Source organism: Artemia sp. Qi Xiang Cuo, chromosome 20 (assembly GCF_049724085.1).
Source record: "Artemia sp. Qi Xiang Cuo chromosome 20, ASM4972408v1, whole genome shotgun sequence".
Lineage (NCBI taxonomy): Eukaryota > Metazoa > Arthropoda > Branchiopoda > Anostraca > Artemiidae > Artemia > Artemia sp. Qi Xiang Cuo.
The window spans coordinates 41,433,455-41,454,430 of record NC_142813.1 but is presented as its reverse complement, the minus strand read 5'-3'; the positions used below and the strand labels follow the sequence as shown (position 1 = coordinate 41,454,430).

The 20,976-nt window shown below is 35.8% G+C and overlaps 1 protein-coding gene across 2 annotated transcripts in view; it reads left to right on the top strand.

The window, feature by feature from the left end:
* The window catches only part of Mnn1 (menin 1), a 65,085-nt gene that overhangs the window by 15,120 nt on the left and 28,989 nt on the right, over nucleotides 1-20,976 (top strand). For both annotated transcript variants that reach the window (XM_089105715.1, XM_089105716.1), the window contains exons 2-3: nucleotides 11,796-12,308; nucleotides 18,042-18,194. In XM_089105715.1, coding sequence (XP_088961841.1) covers nucleotides 11,816-12,308; nucleotides 18,042-18,194 — 646 coding nt within the window. In that variant the 5' untranslated portion in view covers nucleotides 11,796-11,815. The remainder of the gene's footprint in view (nucleotides 1-11,795; nucleotides 12,309-18,041; nucleotides 18,195-20,976) is intronic.

Genomic DNA, 20,976 nt, shown 5'->3' with positions numbered 1-20,976 from the left:
AGAAGGATCTACTAGTTTTTAGGCCATTAGAGTTAGGTTTGCCAAGTTGGGTAACACCCTCAACTGGGATTGTGTTTCCAGCCCTATCTGAGAGGTCTTCTTTTAACTCCTGAGTGGATATCTATGGGGGACCATTATAAACTACTATTTTTGTTGGTGATTGTTTTGGGTTCCAATTAGATGCAATAATTGGGGTATTCAGAAGGGATTTTAGGTTAATTATTGTATCTGTTGATTTCTGATCTTCTACAGCTATTAGCAGAGATCCATCACGGTTAATATTAAGAGAGAACATTGATTTTAGCAATTTAAAAATTGCAACTCTCACTGCAGTGATCATTTTTATTTCAAAGGGGGTAGTAGGAGTAATTTTAAGGTAAATTCCTAAGTTTTTGGAGAGAGGATCTTGGACGGGGAGAGGGGAACTGCTTTTGGTTGGGGAGATTTTTTTCCTTTTTTTAGAGATTCTAGAAAGGACCTCTTGAAACCCATTATCATCAGTTATGGTTAAATTAGCCCCTACACTTATCATTGTCCTATTCTCGAAATTGGAGCTATCATTTGAACTTTGAGATAGTGTGCTTGACCAGCCAAGATGGGTATCTTTCACTATGGCACTTTCACTGGAATTTGATTTGGGATCTGGTGGGACTTTTTTTTGGAGGACTTCTAAACATTGACTATTGGAAAAAGCTTTAAACAAAAAAAAAAAACCAAAACAAGAAGGGAAAATAGAATTATATCAAACCGTCTGCACTATACTATGGGGAGGAGAAACACCGCAGTATAGCCCTGAGGATGAGTTGAGCAGGATTGGTTTGGTACAACTGCTGATTAGGAGCGATAATAATTCACAAGAAAATATATTTTAATTTTCTTATAAGGTTGCGGTTGCTGTGACTCTTTCTTCTTCCTTCTTCTGTGACTGTCTTCTTCTTCTTCCATTTAACAGCAGGTGGGCTTTTCAGTAAAACTATTTAGCCCTTTTCCTTTTGCTTCACTCTGTGGGCTACAGAGCTACTGGCTTGATTGCCTCATACTTATTAGATATATTCAGATATCTTTCAGCAGATCTTTCGACTCTAGGAGTTCAAATATAAGATGATAGATGTCGATTTCTATGCTCTGTGTGCAGGTATAGTTGGCTAGGCTCTTGGCTGATAGTGGGATTTTGTGGTGTTTGAAGTATTTTAACAGTTTACAAAGCAAGGTATGTTGTGCAGACGTCAGCATATTACATTCAAATAGGCAATGGTCAATTGTTTCATTATTCATATTACAATGCCTGCAAAGAGGGGACAGGGGAATTGAACCACTTGAATTAGAAAGCTTATATGAGAATGCAAGGAAATTTAGTCCATTTGTTCCAGAACGAATTCTATGATAAATTTTAGAAAGATACTTATTGGGAAAGGGGGAAAGGATAGGATTAATCTTATTAAAATTAATATCTGATAACCTCCATCGGTAAATATCTCTAATTGGGATTGGTCTCCCACTTGGCTGGTCAATATTTATAGCATTTTTTGCTATTTCATCAACCTGATGATTACCACTTATGCCAGAGTGGCTAGGAATGTACTGAAAGTAAGTTTTTATGCCACTTGAAGCAAGATTATCAATAATACTGTGACAATGATAAGTGTCAATGTCCAACTTAAATTGAGGAGCTGAGGCCAGCAACTCAAGGCTTGATAAAGAGTCGGAATAGATGATAATATTATTCGAATTTTCAATCAAAGTTGGTTTTGCTTAAGGTGTTCTAATGCCATGATTATGGCATTTAACTCAGCAGACATTATAGATAAATTATTAAATAATCTCTCGCCCATTTCAATTTTCAGGTGAGGAAGGAAAACACCACTTGCAACCTTCTCATTCATTTTTGACCCATCAACAAATATTTGGAAATGATTTTTATAAGTAATTGCATTAAGTTCTGCAAATTTTTTCTGGACTAAAGCAATGGGGGTTAAATCTTTATTCCATTTTGAAAATTCAGTATTTATTATGGGAAATGACCAATTCCATGGGGGGATTGGGGGAAAGTAGGTGCAATAGACTTTGCTGGTACAGGGAACTTCTTTTGAATATTGGCATACTCATCTGCAATACCTCTATACATGGCTGGATTTCTTAACCAATTATGTAATGTGTGTGTGCTATTTGATTCAATTTTTGTGAGATGTTTTATCAAGAGAAACCTACGTCTCTCCCTTATTGTTGTTAATCCACTCTCCATGAGCAGAAACTTGGTGCTTGTGGGTTTCCTAAGACCAAATATGAGACGTATTATATCATTTTGTGTTGTTTCAATTTTTTGCATCTGGGTCTTTGCACATGCACCATAGACAATGAGCCCATAGTCAATAAGGGGTCTTATATGTGATTTATAAAACTGGAGTAAGGTTTTCTCCTTACAACCCCAGGGTGTGGAAAGAAGTCTTTTTAGTATATTTGCTTTTCTATAACTTTTTTTTATTGTGTTTGAAATGTGGAGGTGGAATTTAAGTTTTTGGTCAAGCATGAGACCTAGGTAATTAATATTATTATCTTCTGGAATAGTTGTTTTATTTAGAGTTAGTTTTGCATTAACATGGTTTCGCTTCCGGTGAAATTGGATTATTTTTGACTTGGTGGGTGCAATGGGTAAATCTGAATGTTGAGAGAATTTTTCAAACTGGAAAAGTGACTTTTGCATATTTGACTGTGCTATCTGAAAGGTGTTGCCAGATGACCATAGCACCAGATCATCAGCATATTGTAGCTGATGATCTGTGACTGTCATCACTGTAGCTTCTAATATTCTTCTTCTTGTTCTAGTTCACAGCAGGCAGGCTTTTCAGTTGATACTATTTAGCCCTTTTCCTGTTGCTTCACTCTGTGGGCTTCAGAGCTACTGGCTTGGTTGTCTCTTATTATTAAATATTTTCAGATATCTTTCAGTAGATCTTTTGACTCAAGGAGTTCAAATATAAGATGATAGATATCGATTTCTGTGCTCTGTGTGAAGGTATTGTTGGCTAGGCTCTTGGCTGATAGTGAGATTTTGTGGTGTTTGAAGCACGTTAACAGTTTACAATGCAAGGTATGCTCTGCAGACGTCAGCATATTACATTGAAACAGTCAGTGGTCAATTGTTTCATTATTCATAATACAATACCTGCAAAGAGGGGACAGGGGAACTGAACCACTTGAATTAGGAAACTGATACGAGAATGCAAGAAAGTTTAGTCCATTTGTTCCAGAACGTATTCTATGATAAATTTTAGAAAAATACTTATTGGGAAAGGGGGAAAGAGTAGGATTTTTCTTATTGAACATAATATCTGATAGTCTCCATCGGTAAATATCTCTAATGGGGATTGGTCTCCCACTTGGCTGGTCAATATTTAAAGCATTTTTTGCTATTTCATCAACCTGATGATTACCACTTATACCAGAGTGGCTAGGAATATACTGAAGATAAGTTCTTATGCCACTTGAAGCAAGATTATCTATAATACTAAGACAATGATAAGTGTCAATATCCAGCTTATTCTGAGGAGCTGAAGACAGCAACTCAAGGCTTGATAGAGAATCAGAATAAACTATAATTTTATTTGAATTAGCAAACACAGGTTTATTTTCCATAAGGAATTCTAATGCCATGATTATGGCATTTAACTCTGCAGACATTATAGATACAGTATTATACAATCTGTCACCCATTGCAATTTTCAGGTGAGGAAGGAAGGCACCACTTGCTACCTTCTCATTCATTTTGGACCCATCAACAAAGATTTGGATATGGTTTTTATAAGTGATTGTATTAAGTTCAGCAAATTTTTTCTGGACAAAAGTGATGAGGGCTAAATCTTTAGTCCACTTTGAGAAATCAGTGTTTATTATGGGGATTGACAGATTCCATGGAGTGGATTGGGGGAAAGTAGGTGCAATAGACTTTGCGGGTACAGGAAACTTCTTCTGAATATTGGCATACTCATATGCAATGCCTCTATACATGGCTGGATTTCTTGACCAATTATGTAGGGGGTGTGAGCTATTTGATTCAATTTTTGTAAGATGTTTTATCAAAAGAAAGCTACGTCTCTCCCTTATTGTTGTTAATCCACTCTCCATAAGCAGAAACTTGGTGCTTGTGGGTTTCCTAAGACCAAATATGAGACGTATTATATCGTTTTGTATTGTTTCAATTTTTTGCATCTGGGTCTTTGCACATGCACCATAGGCGATGAGCCCATAGTCAATACAGGGTCTTATATGTGATTTATAAAACTGGTGTAAGGTTTTCTCCTTACAGCCCTAGGGTGTGGAAAGAAGTCTTTTTAGTATAGTTGTTTTTCTATAGCATTTTCTTACTGAGTTTGAAATGTGGAGGTGGAAATTGAGTTTTTGGTCAAGCATGAGACCTAGTTAATTAATATGATTATCTTCTGGAATAGTTGTTCCATTTAGAGTTAATCTTACATTAACATGAATTCGCTTTTGGTGAAATTGGACTATTTTTGACTTGGTAGGTGCAATGGGTAAATCTGAATGTTGAGAGAATTTTTCAAATTGGAAAAGTGACTTTTGCAGCTTTGACTGTGCAATCTCAAAGGTGTTGCCAGATGACCATAGTACCAGATCATCAGAATATTGGAGATTCGTGTGGGGGAGGGTCATGTCCCAGAGATATAGGGCAAAGAGGAGGCGGCTGAGGACTGCTCCCTGAGGAAGGCCTTTGATTATTGTCTTTTGGGGTGAAGAGGCTGAGCCTACACAAACAATGAAACTTCGCAATTCTATGAAAGAATTTATAAAAGATACTAGCTTTGGGGGTAGTCCAAGGTTAGCAAGTTTAATTAGAAGGATTTGGTGGTTCACATTGTCATATGCCCCTTCAAAATCTAGGAAAGCTGCAACTAGGACATTATTTTTTTAGAATGATTCATTTATTGCATTTGTTAACAATATGAAAGCATATTGCATTTGTATACAATATGCCAAAACTTCAGCATGTGTGTCAACTGTTGCATTTGAAATGCATGAATTTTAGGCGAAACTTGTAATTTCACCATATGGCTTATTATGGAATATAGACCTGCTTGCTTTAAGTTCGATATACATGGAGGTATATGATGGGGTGTTCGCAGGTTCGTTTAGGGAGCAAAACACGATAATGGTTCTAGTACTCTGAGTATTGGATTTGAGTATATAAATTTTATTCAAAATATTTAAATACACATTTTGTAGGTCAATTTTAGAGAAACTGCCACTTTTGGGGTTAAAATACGCGTTCAGATTTAGAGGCTCGGCAACAGCTAGTTCATTATTATTTGAAATCCTACATTCAATGAACTGACCAGCCTTATTTGCTGGTTTATACCCCCACAAAAGGCTGTGGGCATTAAAGTCTCCACAAATAATGATATTTTTCAATATATTAGAATTATTTATATACCTGAAGAAATCCATGGCATCTGTAGTTTGGCCATTAGGGTTATAAAAGCTTAATATGTAAGTTTTTGTATTATTCAGCCAAACACTGATACCAATTACATCAACATCATTTGCAAAATCTGGAAAATTGATGCCACAAAATTTTATATTATTTTAACTAATAAAGCTACCCCGCCTCCTTGTCTCTCTGAAAATCTATTCTTTCTCAGGATAGTAAATCACATATACTTGAGGTTTTGAGATTAGGTTTATTTAGTGCTCTGGAGACGAGTATATTCGATAAAGTTCTTAATCGTCAAGGATATTAGTTCATATAGCGTATTTTTAGCGGGTGACCCTACATTCAATAAGAGTGTTACTACCTGTTTGATTAGTGAGTTATTTTTCATATGACTGTGTATCAATGTTCAGCTTTGTTAATAGTAAAGCAAGATCTTTTTTTGCTTGAATGAGCATATCATCGGGGATGTAGATTTTTGCCAATTCTGCAATGATTTTTGTTTTCTGTAGTTGATGTATGTTCATGGCCTGAACTGCATTACTGTTTAGAATGAATAAGCATGTATTTGGGGATTGCATGCTTGGTTGTGCATCCTGTTTGTCAGTTAAGGAAAATAATTCCTGGTAGTGTTTCTGGTTTGTTTCTACTTGGGAGGGGGGGCCAGGCTGACCTCATCTCACCGGACAAGGAGGCTTGTTGACTTGGTGATTCCTTCTGATAGGGATGTGAGCTAGGGAGCTTAGAAGATGGTGTTTTATATGGGGTACTGGATGCATTGGGGGCGTTTGACTTGGGGGTTTTGGTTGGTTTCATTACGGGCTTTATGTGGTATTGTTGGGCAACATTTGCTTCCATTGCTGCAAAGGGGTATGGGATGGCCTTCTCTGTTACTATTTGGAGTGTTAGAGCTCTTTTCTTATATGCAGGGCATAGTGATTTATTTGTAGATTCATGTGGGCCTTTGCAATTGATACATGTAGGCTGAGTGTTGTTGCAAGTTGTCAACTCTTTAGGATGGTATGCTTTACAATTACTACACTCTAGGAGAATTTCATTGCATTTGTTTGCTGTGTGTCCCAGTTTGAGACACTTCTGACACTGGATAGGCTTAGGTTTGTATTCCTTGTGTGGTTTGAATTGCCCATACAGGAATAACTTATCTGGGATACTAATTTTTTCCTCCAGTGTGAATAAAAAGGATCTACTAGTTTTTACGCCATTAGTTGGTTTGCCAAGTTGGGTAACGTCTTCAACTGGGATTGAGTTGCCAGCCCTATCTGAGAGCCCTTCTTTTAACTCCTGAATGGATATCTCTGGGGGAATATTATAAACTACTATCTTTGTTGGTGATTGTTTTGGGTTCCATTTGGATGCATTAAATGGGGTATTCAGAAGGGATTTTTGGGTAATTATTGTGTCTGCTGATTTCTGATCTTGGACAGCTATTAGCAGAGATCCATCACGGTTAATATTAAGAGTGAACATTGATTTTATCAATTTGAAAATTGCAACTCTTATTGCAGTAATCTTTTTTATTTCAGAGGGGGTAGTAGGAGTAATTTTAAGGTAAATTCCTAAGTTTTTGGAGGGAGGATCTTGGGCGGGGAGAGGGGAAATGCTTTTGATTGGGAAGATTTTTTTCCTTTTTTAGAGCTTCTAGAAAGGACCTCTTGAAACCAATTATCATCACTTATGGTGACATTAGCCCCTACACTTATCATTGTCCTATTCTCAGAATTGGAGCTATCATTTGGACTTTGAGATAGAGTGCTTGACCAGCCAAGATGGGTATCACTTTCACTGACATTTGAGGTGGGATCTGGGGGGACTTTTTTTTGGAGGACTTCTAATCATTGCCTATTGGAAAAAGCTTTAAAAAAAAAAAAAACTAAAACAAGAAGGGATATAGAATGATATAAAACCGTCTGCACTATACTATTGGGAGGAGAAACACCACAGTATAGCCCTGAGGATGAATTGAGCAGGATTGGTTCGGTACAACTGCTGATTAAATGCGATAATATTTCACAAGAAAATTTATTTTAAATTTCTTATAAAGTTGCTGCTGTTTGTTGTTGCTTCTTATTCTTCCAAACTTTTTTTTAACTGTAAAAAAACACCCTGAGCCTTGGCTATTCTACTTTTGACATCTTCACTGCTCCAACCATCTTTACTAATAATACTACCAAGGTAAGTGAAGCTGCCCACCTGATCAATCTTTTCATTACCCAACATCACCTTTTCATCTTCACTTATTTCTTGCCTTAGTGACTTAGTTTTCTTAACATTATTTTTCAAATCTAATTTATCACCCTGAACTCGCAAAACCACTAAAACTTCACTCATTTTGCTCACACTTTAATCCAGGATGCTTAAATCATTAGCATAATTTAAGTCCAGGAGAGTTTTTATTCTCCATTTGATTCTATAATCTTCCATTGCATTTCCTATGCTGCTCAAGACAAAATACAGCAAAACGATCCGTATAAAGGGGGGTAGAATACAACTCTGTTTAAGACCCTATTTAACGCATAATTAGCCGCTAACCTCATTCTACACCTTAACCGCAGAAGTTTTATTCTTATACATAGTAATAATTACTTTAATTTATTTGTCTGGTATACCATACAAGGATAAACCCTTTACTAAAGCTCTTCTATCAACAGAATCGAAGGCTTGCTCTTAATCTATAAAACTGAAGACCAAAGGTGTTTGACAACACAGGCACTTCTCAATTATTAGCCTAAGAGTGAAAATTTGGTCAACACATCCTCTACCTGTTCTAAAACCGCACTGTTCGTCTCTTAAAACTTTGTCTATGGCATCTCTCAGTCTAAAAAGTATCATATTACTAAGTAATTTACTACCTACAGAGACTAGACTAATCCCTTGATAATTAACACACTCACTTTTATCACCTTTCTTATAAAGTGGCTTAATTAAGGTTTTCCTAAAATTGTTAGGTAGTTCCCATTTTTCAAAAATCATATTCATAATCTTCAGTAACTAGTTTCTAACCTCAGAACCAACATATTTAAGAAACTAATTTACCACCCTATCAGTACCTGGAGCCTTCTTATTGTTTAATCCTTTTAGAACTGTTGCTAATTCTTCCTCACAAAACAAATCTTCCTTCACATCCAAGGTATCACAAACTTCTTCATTTTCCTCTATGTCTCTTCCTTCAACTCTATCTTGGTTAAGCAAATTCTCAAAATGTTTGGCCCATCTCTCTTTAGTTTTTTCCTTATTGCTAATTGCGGCCCCATTCCTATCTTTAACTGGGCCAATTCTGCATTGACTACTCCCTCTCAATTTATTAACATGCCAGTACAATATTTTAGTATTATGCGATCTATGCCGTCTAGCTGCCTCTTCCAGATCCTCGACAATTTTATCCATGGCCTCAACTTCACACCTTCTTAGTTCATATTTTAATGCTTTCTTCACTTTCTTTACAATCCTTTTGTTTTCATATGATCTATCACTAAGGTAATTCTTGTACAAGTCCTTTCTCCTTTCTATCAAACATAAAGCTTTTTCACTAATTTTCTTAACTGCAGTTCTACCTTTCTTCCCTAAGACAGCTTCAGCAACTTCACAAATTATTTTTCTAAAATTATTCCAACCATTTTCCACATTATCAAGTTTTAAACTCTCAAGTTTAGTATTCAACTGTTCCTGGAAAGTGTTTCTCAAATTCTTGTCCTGGAGTCTACCAACATCACAACTTCCCGGGAGGTAGTTACCCTTCCAATATTTCAGCTTTAAATTAACTCTTGACACTACTAGATGGTGGTCTTTACTCTTGACATCAATAACAGCACTCCTATTTGCCCTAATGTCTTATATCAATGCTGCAAGTCTTCAGTTTACTAAAGATTAATCAATAAGGCTAGATGTTACACAACCATGGAATACCATGTTAACTTATGAGTCATTTAAAGATCAAATACTATATTGGTTACAACTAGATTGCTATGCCTACAAAATTGCAAAAGTTTGTATCTATTACTGTTTTCTTTTCCTACACCAAATTTACCTAGGCTAGGATGCCATCTATCCCTATTTCTACCGACCTGGGCGTTAAAATCTCCTAGTAAAAACATCATATTTCTACCTGGGACCCTGTCTATTTGCTCATGTAACTGTAAGTAAAATTCATCTGAGTTACTGGTATCTCGGTCAGTCGGCTTAATATGGGCATATACTATACTACTATTATGACTGATACCTTGCAGTTTTTAGTCATAAATGAGCGATAAGTATTCTATTATTAATACCTTTCCAGCCTAAAAAAGACTTAGCAGCTTCCTTATTCATCATTAGCCCTACTCCCTGTCTATGTATCCCATTCTTCCTACCTGAGTAAACAAATTCTATATCATCTAATTTCATACTTCCTACCCCTGGGATATGAGTTTCTGAAACTCCTAATAAATCCAGTTCGAATCGTATGAATTCGTCAGTCAAAATATCGATACAATAGTCATTTTATAACGTCGTAACATTCCAGGTTCCAATTTTCACGTTCTTTAAATGATTGAAATTATTTTCGCCTCAGGAAAATCAATGATCCCGGATACCAGTGCAGGACGGGGATCACATATCTTCTCAAGTCTACACCGAAGTGCTTAAGCTGGTTTAGAACGGGACAGCAACAAGTCCCTGGGACCTCCAAAAGAATGGGGGCTTTGTGCAATCCTGGGCCCATCTTGGTCACAACATGGTTTTCAGCACTTGGCGATGCTCTTCTATCAACAAGAGCCGAAATCCTGCACAGACAATCTCAAGCCTATTACCGCCGACTCATTATATATTCAAGCCTACAAATATTATGCTACTATGGGGAGGCAGTCCATAATAGATAAATTAGCTAGAAAGAGGTTTAGAGACAGCAGATAAGAAATTTTCCTTCTTTAGCATTTCCCCCGGGAGAAATATTTACCCCTGTTTCCCCCCTTCTAGGACATCCATTGCATTTTCGCCATGGCATTAAATCAGTGACTATATAAAATTGAATAAACAAACCAAATACCAATTTGAAATAGGCAAAAACAAATATTTCGTATTTCTCCCCTGTTAGGTAAATTTCACCCCCCCCCTCCCCCAACCCACCCCTCCCTTTGATGGTGGGACACTCCAAACACCTTTTCCATCACTTTGCTTCAATCTCTGTCTAATACCAAGTACACACGCTGAATATCAAGCTTAAATAGGGAAAAGATTTTTTTTTGCTTTCCCCTCTTTTGGGTGAATTTTACTCCCTGTTTCCCCTCTTAAGGTGGTCGGATCGCTTTTGTCCCAATTTCATTCGAAAGAGCACATCAAACGCCCCCGTGGACCACTTTTCACACTTTTCTTCAAATTTGCACAAACTTTTGACTAAAGCAACTAGATTATCTGTGGTTCTCTCAGCAGACAAACTCCAACTAAAGACAAGTAGTTTATTAAACCCAAGTATGACCCCTCCTAGCCTCAGGTATGTTTCCAGCCAGAAGGTGTAAAGTGGGGTTACGTAGAACAAGAGAAACAGAGTAAAAATTTAATTTTATTTATAAATATATATAAAATTAATGAATTGGATTAGAAAGCTGAAAAGTTTGGAATAAACTAAATAAAAAAGAGCTACGATTTGAAGTTAATTTCGACTTTTTGCATTTATCCATGCCATGCAAGAGCCCAAATTTAAAAACACAAAAACAATCGTGCAGGAATAAATTAAAAGAGTCTAGAATTTTCAATTCCGGCCTATTAATTTTAAAAGTTTTCTTGAATTTATAGCACTTTTGATTGGTTCAAATTTTCCATTTCTTAGGCTCCAGACCTTTTTTAAAAAAAGCTACCAGGTTTCACATTAGATTTTTTTTTTCTGTTTCCTGGGAAATTAATCAGATAAAAAAAAAACCTGCCAAATTTTAGATCCTTTTTCAAAGATCACTTGTGCAAAATTTCATTGTGCTGGTATGTCAAGTCAGATAGCAAGATCTCTTTTTGTAGCATAGGAAAATTAACATTGCAATGAATTTAGCAACTTTCACCTCAAGATAAAATTTTTATTGTTTTCATTAGGGAAGGGGGTCAGTGATGCAAGAAAAACGTCTCTTATTTTTTCTCCATTTTCAGGATTTTTCCTTTAGCCTACTTTGCTTTTTAGCACATGTTTTGTTTTTGTATTTTCTAATTTTTAAGGGTTGCTAGATTCAATATAGCGTTCTAGCGAATCTAGGTTCTTCTAGATTCAAGTTTTTTGGCTGTTTTTTTTTTCTTGCTAATCATAATAAGATTAGATAATGTCAAATTATTTACACTTATCATAGAATTAACTATTTATTTACTTTCTTCCTAGGTATCACGAATAATATCAAAATGGAATTCTCCATAAAGGAGAGGTCAAAACAAACTTTCCCACTGAAGCATATAAAAGATGTGGTAAATCTCTTTGAAGCTGAACTGACTGAACCAGAAGAACCCGATTTGGTATTGTTGTCTATTGTTATGGGCAGCTTAGAAACAGCGTTGACAACTATCAAAGATACTCCATTAAAAGAACATGAAACAGACATATCAGCAACCACAAATCTTAACAATGAGAAAGAAGAAGATGCTGATTTTCCAGTGCTCTCTTTGCCACTTGTTGAGAATCTGTGGAATCAATTTGTTAATCAAGTAAAAAACATCAATTTTGAGGAAGAAAATGAGTTTGAAGACAGGCCACTGATTGAATTGACACATTCAAAGGATCAGGGGTTTGCATCAGAAAGTCAAGTGAAGAAAATTGCAAACTCAATTTGGAATACATTGTCCAGAGCCTATTATAAGGATAAGCCACATTTGCAAACTTTGTTCTCATATTTGATTGGTAAGATCCTTCTTTTTTGAAAGAAAATTCTACTTTTTTGAATTTGCTTACCATTCCCCTTCCTAGTACCTTGATAAAGTAGAGGGCTATATGCAAAATTTCAGAAATAAGTGCCAACAATAATGCAGATCAACACCACAAGTCACATTTTATATGCAGCCTATGGGTAGGCTATATATCTGCCTATAATTATTTGTTATAGCATACTGATATACAATTATTTTTTAAATTTATTTTTTTTAGATTTATCTTCCTTTTATTATGTATAAAAAACAACGAACTTTAGACAACGAACAACGAACAAAAAACAAAAAAACAACGAACTTTAGATAAAAAACAACGCACCTTTTTTTCCAAAAAAACAACGAGCTTACTTTAATTTTAAAGTGAAGAGCAACCAAAGGGGGCCATTTGCTTTCAAAAAAAAAAAAAGTATTACGATGTTAGGAATTACCTTACATTTACAGTATAATATTAGCGAAGTGCAGCGCAGTAATTACAATACAGCACAAAAACTTTACATTAAAGTAAATTGAAACGCTTTTGAGAATGATATAAGCAAGTATTTTAGAACTTTTAAAAATTTTTGTCAGTTCTACCTTTTTTTTAATGTAGAACTGTTCATTTTAACTTGTCAATTGCTGGATGACCAGGCGAACAATAAAAGTCAACCAGGGCAAAACACCTCCCTCCCCCGACTCCTGCACTACAAATTTGTCATTACAAAATGCTTCATTATTATTCATTATTTGTTGTTTCTTGGAAAAAAAGGTGCAGTGTATCCTTTCTTCTGAACTAAACACTGCAGTAACAAAATTCCTGCTTCATAACATACAAGCAATTTCATTTTTTTGGATTTCCCTATTGCTTTCCTGCTTAATTGTATCCAAGTACCCTATTCCTAATGCCTGGATGTAGTCCTAGGCCCTAAGTTTGCTGATATATTTTTTTATATTTGGCATTATTTGGTAGTATGAACCAACTGTTCATAAAAAAAAGTTACAAATTAATGAAAAGGCGAAGGAGAGCTGGGATGTTGTTAATCTGGAAGCAATTCTTAATATTGAATAATTAGGAATTAAAATAATTAAAATTATTTTAATTATTTATTAAAATTTTAATTAGGAACCAATTAAATTAAAATTATTTGGAATTTTCTGAATGTAACGAAATAGGATTTTTTTTTGTAATATTTACGTAATTCTTTAGATGAAGTTAATAGTTTCTTTACAAGAGGGGATAAACTTCACCAATACCAAAATAAGTATGAAAGAGAATGCAAAATAACAAAATCAGCAAACTTAGTGTGCTGCATAGGACTATATACAGACGTTAAAATGGAGGAGACTGGCATTCAGTTATACTGGAGTTGAACCTCTGAAAATCTAATAAATAAATATTAGCTGAATCAGAGGCAACGCTATAGCATTGCCTATAGTAAAGGCCATACGGCTCCAATGTTTTATTATTATCATTTTTTTTTCCAGAGCCACTTAAGATAGATATAGTCGTCGTGGGGCCTTCAAAAGGGGCTCATTTGTTTGGGATTTAAGGTTCCTAGGGCTCTTTTTAATAGTCGCGAATGTTTTGTATGTCAATCTCCCCCCCCCCACGCCCATGCGTCTTTACCGGCCCTACCCTACCCCTTGAAAGATAGCCAATTTGTTCAACGTAGTTGATTTCCAGTTAGAAAATATATTTTTGAGGAGGATACTCCCCCACAACCCTCAGGGCAAGGGTTTTATGTTATGCCCTGGGGGTATATAAGGTTTTTGTAGAAGGTGTTGTCGTAGAAACTTCAAAACAGGCTCATTTGATTGGAAATTCAAAGGGCTCGTGCCCTTTTTGATAGTCGAAAATGATTGGAGGGCAACTAGCCCCCCCCCCTACGCCCATCATTTCCCTAAACACATCCAATCAAAATTTTGAGATAGCCATTTTTGTTCAGCGTAGTTGATTTACAAATAGAAAATATGTTTTTGAGGATGACACTCCCCCACAACCCTCAAGGCAAGGGTTTTAAGTTATACCCTGGGGGCATATAAGGTTTTTATAGAAGGCATTGTTGTAGAAGCTTAAAAAAAGGCTCATTCGATTGGAAATTCAAAGGGCTTGTGCCCTTTTTAATAGTCGAAAGTGATTTGAGGGCAACTAACCCCCCTTTCACGACCACCTTTTCCCCAAACACTTCCAATCAAAATTTTGAGACAGGGATTTTATTAAAGTTTTAAGTTCTGGAAATTATGTCTTTGAGGTCCTCAAATACCTCAAAGGGTATGACCTCCTTCTGTCAGTGTAAAAGTCTAAAACTTACTGTCTCATTGGCGTTTTACTGAAAACCAATTTTATGACAAATATTTTCTTTTGTACTTAATATTGAAAATAAACATTAAAATTATAGCAACATTTTGAACTGATGAGGTTTCAGCAATTAATATCATAATGCATCAAATATTCAGTTCAATTTATTAGCTATTTTTAAAGTTGTTAAAGACGAACATAGTTTCCCTACAAACAACTGTTTGGATACTGCCTCCTTTCCTAACTGTAAATAAAAACAAAAGCCTACTGCGTCATTGGCGCTTAACTGAAAACGGATTATATCACAAATATTTTCTTTTCCAGTTCTTACAATATTGAAAATAAAAATAAAACTACAGTAAAATAAATTCTTGAACTGATGGATCTTTCAACAATTAATATCATTATACATCAAATATTCCAAGACTGTTCAAGACGCACATAGTTTTCAGTAAAGCGCCAATGACTTAGTAGGTTTTAGAATTTTACAGTGAGAGAAGGAGGTCATACCCAAACTCTTGTTTGTGGTGATTTTTGTTCGTTTCAAGCTTGATTTGCATATTCAATTTAACTTACACTCTTTTTAAGATATATTTATTAATTTACGTTAATATCTATTGTATGTTTGTTCGCATTGTTTATTTATTTAATTTCTGTTCGTTTTAAGTTTCATTTATGCTTCAATAGGAAATTTTTTTTTGTTTTAAGATTGATTTTCATATTCAATATAAGCATTACTTGCTTTAAGATCTATTTATTCATTTATATTATTACTTGTTCTTTGTTTTTGCTATGATTGTTTATTTAATTTCTGTTTGGTTTGGGTTTCATTTATTCTTTAATAGTAATTTCTGGTCGTTTTGAGTTTGAATTTTAAAATGTATTTGTATCTGCTGGGCTTAAGTTTATAATGGCCTTTACTTTTCTTTGAAAATCTTATTTTTAGGAAAGTTTTTTTAATTAATATAATGAAATGATAACAAAATTCTCACTTCAGTACACTCACAAAATTCGTAGTTTTTAGATTTTCAGATTTCCCTTTACTTTGACTGCGTGCCAGTTCCCTTCCTCCCCCTTAACACCGGAACATACCTTAGGCTATATACAAAATTTCGCTCATTTTTTTCAAATTACAACAAGAAAAATAATCTTGAAACCAAAAGAAGTAGAATTCTTTTTAAGTTGATAAGTTGTTCTTAGTGAACTCATATAAGTGTATGACATCAGTTTCTTGTATAGAAATTCGTTTATGGGATGTATATATGTTGAAAATTTTAATTGGCTGACAACTTCATTGTCGTGGTACACCAGAGCAGACAGACTGGGTACAAAAACAAGACCTCTCCTTTTTAGCAGGGGCGTAATTTGGTATAGGGTGGGGGGAGGGCAATTGCCCCTCCATATCCCATTTTGTTCCTTCCCCCAGACCTCAGTCCCCCCCAGCTGAAATTTAGTTTCTGCAAAAAACTTTTCGAAATTAAGATAAGCCCGCATAATTCAAGCATCCAGAGAAACAGGTCAATTTTCTTAGGTATATCTTTCCCCTTATATTACTATATGGCTCATTTTTCCTTCTTACTGTCATTTTTACTTGATTTGGGAAAAGTTGCTCCAACTTTGAAATTTGATTGAACTGACAATGGAATTGTGTTGGCAAAGCTTTCAATCAGAGTGGGTTATTCCAAAGAAAATTCGAAGAGCTGTCAAATTCACCAAATGACATTTCTTTTTAGGTGCTTTTGGCGTTTTCCTAGCAGGTATACTACAACGTTTTAAGGGACAACCCTTTCCTGAATTTAAAAAATAAAATTTGGCTCCATTTGATCGAAAAACAAATTTACACTTCCTACTGATATAGGTTTTTATAAAACCAAATGCATCTATGTCCGGCACAAAACAAGAGAAATTTCAAGGTTTTTCTAAGATTTCAGGGAAAACAGATGTCGGCTTTTAGTTTTATACCGTTTATTTGGACCACTTATCCAATCTAACAGGCTGATTCTTTATGGTATCGAATCCCCTTGATCTACTACTACTACTACTAACAAATCACCGCAGCACCTAGCCGCCTGAGGCCAACACAGCTACGAACGCTCCACCTCCATGCCAATCTATTCAAAGCTTCTCTTTTTACGCCCGGCCGTGAAGTTCCCATTTCCTTTAAATATTTCTTTATAACGTCCTCCCACCCCAGACGAGGACGACCTGCTGTCCGATTAGCCCTAGACGGTTGACCTAAAAGAACAATTTTCGGCAATCTGTCATCCTTCATCCGCACAACGAGCCCTAGCCACCTCAACCTTTTTTTCATTATAGCCCTAGAGAGCGGTATTGAACCACATTTTTCGTACAGCCTATTGTTTGAAATACGGTAAAATTGCCGGGTGCCCAGAGCAATCCTTAAGCAATTTCACTGGAAGACATCTACCAAATCTTCATCGACTTTTCGAATCGTCCATGCTTCAGAGTCATATCTGACCACTGATATCATGGTAGCTTTCAATACTCTAATCTCGGCGGGCAGACTTATTTTCTTATTCTTCCAAACCGTGTTTAATTGGGAAAAAAAACCCCGAGCCAAGGATACTCTACTTTTAACATCTCCACTGCTCCCACCGTCTTTGCTAATAATACTACCAAAGTAAGTGAAGCTGCCCACCTGATTAATCTTTTCATTATCCAACATCAGCTTTTCATCTTCACTTGTTCCTAGCCTTAGTGACTTAGTCTTTTTAACATTAATTTTCAAACCTATTCTAGCACCCTGAACTCGCAAAACCTCCAAAACTTTATTCATTTTGCTCACACTTTCATCTAGGATGCTTAAATCATCAGCATGATCTAAGTCCAGGAGATTTTTTCCTCCTCATTTGATTCCGTGGTCTCCCATTGCCTTTCCTGTGCTCCTTAAGACAAAGTCCATCAAAATAATCCATATAAAGGGGGAATAGAAAACAGCCCTGCTTAATTGCTCATTTGACATAAAACCAGCTGCTAACCTCATTTCCTACCTTAACCGCAGCAGTGTTATTCTCCTACATAGCACTAATCCCCTTGATCATAAGGTATGTTCATGCTGAGAGGCAAACGGTTACATAAATATGCTCTTTAGTTTACCTTTTTTATTCTTCTTCATTTATTTCCTGCTAGAAAAATTTTCTTTATACATCTGATTATGTAACAACTACATATAATTATGCAAACGCAACGACGCAGTTTCGCAATAGAATCAAGAGCAGAAGCTCTTGCTGTCAAGATAAAAAGAATTCTTTTGAAGTTGTGATAATGCTGCTTTTTGTCTTTTGGAAAGGGGGGGGGACATTATTAAGTAATATCCGATTATTGAGTTGTCAAGCAGACTAGTCTTGGTATCAAGGACTTTACAAAAACGTTTTGTGACACTGTTGAGCATACACTATTTTTTTTTTTCAGAAGGAAGGCTGGACCCGTTTGGTGTTACATATGCAGTAGTGGCAGCATGCCAAGTTTTTGGCCTTTCTGATGTTCACTTAGCACTTTCTGAAGATCATACATGGGTTCAGTTTGGAGAGAATTGTAGCAAGACGCTTGAAGTCACTTGGCATGGTAGGCTTCTTTTTTTTCATTTTTTTTTTTGAAGATGGATTTTGGCATATGTTATTTGTTTTTACTAAGTGTTTTTTTCTTCATCTTCTTTTCCATGCAGCAAGAATGCTATAGTTAAAGCCAGTACCGTAATTACAAATTCAAAAAAAGTTAAATGGATTTTGATTATCACGTATCATTTGTTTTTTTTATAATGCTTTATCTCCTCTTCTTCTTTTGCACAAGTCAACAATGCCATAGTTAAATATAGTAAATAAATAAATAAAAAAGACTAAATTTTATCGTTGTCGCAATTTTTTGGAGGGGGGGTGTAAGGTTATCAGCCAAAGAGGTCACAACCTTGTTGTTGTTGCAAATATTGGAAAAAAAGTGGATAATGACACTGCAAAGCGACCATAATTTTAGTTTAGTAAAAAAAGAGAAAAAAAAAGCCTGCTGCCTTCCATTCCTCTCCCCATCAACTTCTTAGCAGAAAGGTAAGCATCTTGCACCTGATTTCGAGAGGAATCTTGATTTCCTGATTTTGTTTGATTTTCGTGATATCCTGGTTTTATTGGATTGTCGTGCTATTTGTAGTGACAAACAGTTATTATATTAGACACTATTAATATGTAAGTTTCTTGTTTGTTTTTTTTTATCTTTAATTCATATGTTCTGTGAAATTCAATTTAATTTTTTTATATGTAAGAAATTTTTTCTGATAATACAGACTTTTGGACATGAAGTCAAAATATTCAGACCTGTTTTATTATTAAGTTTTTTTTGTCACTGTCTTATTTATAGTACGATATCCGTTCGATCTATATTTTCATTTATGCAATTTTTAGATTATATACTCATTTTAATTCGCATTGAGGCATGAAGTGGGCCTGTGCCCCCTCCGGCACCAGCACTCCCATGCCTATTATTTTTTGCAATAAATTTACATCAGCGCCTTGTTTGAACAAGGATCAGGTAGGGCTTTTCATTCTGTATGGCTAGAGAACAAAGTTGGCCCTTAGCCTCAGGCACATTAGCCTCAGGCCTCGGGCCTCAGGCACATACATACAATGTTTTTTCGGGGAAGGGGGAAGAAATAATAAAAGAATTGTATCTGATTATTTGAATAAAAAGTACCTTTTATTCTGGAAATATTAGGATTTTGGTGTGTGTGCTGCTCTTCTAGCACTTTGCTCCTTCCCCTAATTCTCCATTAAATTTTCCGCAGAAATGTGGGCAGATTTTCTTTCCCCAGTTGGCTTCAAGTTTATGGAATTGGGGCCTTGAACTAATGGGACATGAGCAAGGCCGTATCCAAGGGGGTTAAGGGGCTCAACCCCCCCCCTGAAATCTTTGTCCAGCTTGTAAAAACATAACAAAATGAATATAAACAAAGTTTTGATGCGTTTTTTTTATTTTTTCTTGTACCCTCCCTCCCCCCCCCCAAAAAAAAAATTTTGGATACGACCCTGGGCATGAGAGTAATGATACACAGAGACCATCTCTCCTTTGCCCACCTTTGCACTATAGTGTTGGGACAAGGGCCAAGTGGGTAGATGGAATGAATTTTAAGGGATACTTTCCGCTTCTGAGCCTCGCCTGCCTTCCACGCTGAAATGTCTAGATTTGCTTGAAATTTTGTTGTCAGGTATCGACAGCCGAATAGACTTAAGACAAGAAATTTCAGACCATTGACCTTTGCAACCAGTTGCTGGTGTGCTTTGAAGTTCCATTGGTTAGGGTTTTTGTGTCTCTCATGGAGAATAACTTATAAGAAAGAATCGTAAATGCTGTTTGATATTCAGCGATGCTTGTGCTAAAAAAAATTTTCTTCATGCAGTTGGTTATGCAACGATTATAAATAATTATACAATCCAACGCAATGACGTAATTTTGCAATTATTTACTAATTGTTTGTTTTGTAATCGCTCTAACATAGGATTTAATATTCTCGATTATCTTGTTAGAGAGTTTCTGGTAAATGATTGAGTTTCTTTCTTTTTTTGCCCTGGAGTTTATGTGTCTGATTGGGTTAGATGTTAACTTCAGTCGGTAAAATCATGCTTCGCTCCCCTGTCTAGCTTGTCAAATTGGGGATTTTTAAGGTTGGTGACTAGATTTTGTCGTTTTTTCCCCTCTTCCTTAGTGGCCAAGCAGCCTTGCGGGAGCCACTGCGTTGAAACTATTTTTGGGAATTTATTGTTAATGCAAGAACAACCCAAACTGAGTTGAAGCTCTGGCCTCAAAGGCCCCTTGCCTCCACACCCAAACAAAGCCTAATTAGTGTTGGGGGAATTAGTACTTAGTTTCTCCGTCATTATTACTTATTTTTTCAGATGCAGGGCATTCCTCTCCCTAGCTATGTCTTCCAGTTTATTGTGTATATTTGGTCTTGTACCATCTAGAATGTTTCTGCTTATCCTGTAATCTAATTCTTATATTCTTGGTAATTCGAGAAAACACGTGTTCCAAGAAAGAAACTGTTTTAAAGAAAAGTAAAGAGGGATATTAAAACCTTAAATGGACTGAAATTAAGTTCAACATATCATCAGTGCAACATAAATTATGAATGCAGCAGAACATAAATTATTATCAATGAATAATTGTTACTCGAGAGGACCAGAAATTAGAATAAATAATCAATTCAGATTAATAATAATAGTGGGGATCGCTCGCCTTGGCTGGCACTATGCGGATGGGCCCAATTTGGTTTTGGACGCCTGTCATTCCACACAAATTAACGATCCTGTGCCAATTTTAAATTCTTGGTCAACCTCCTTAAGACCATAGGCCGGTGTGCCTT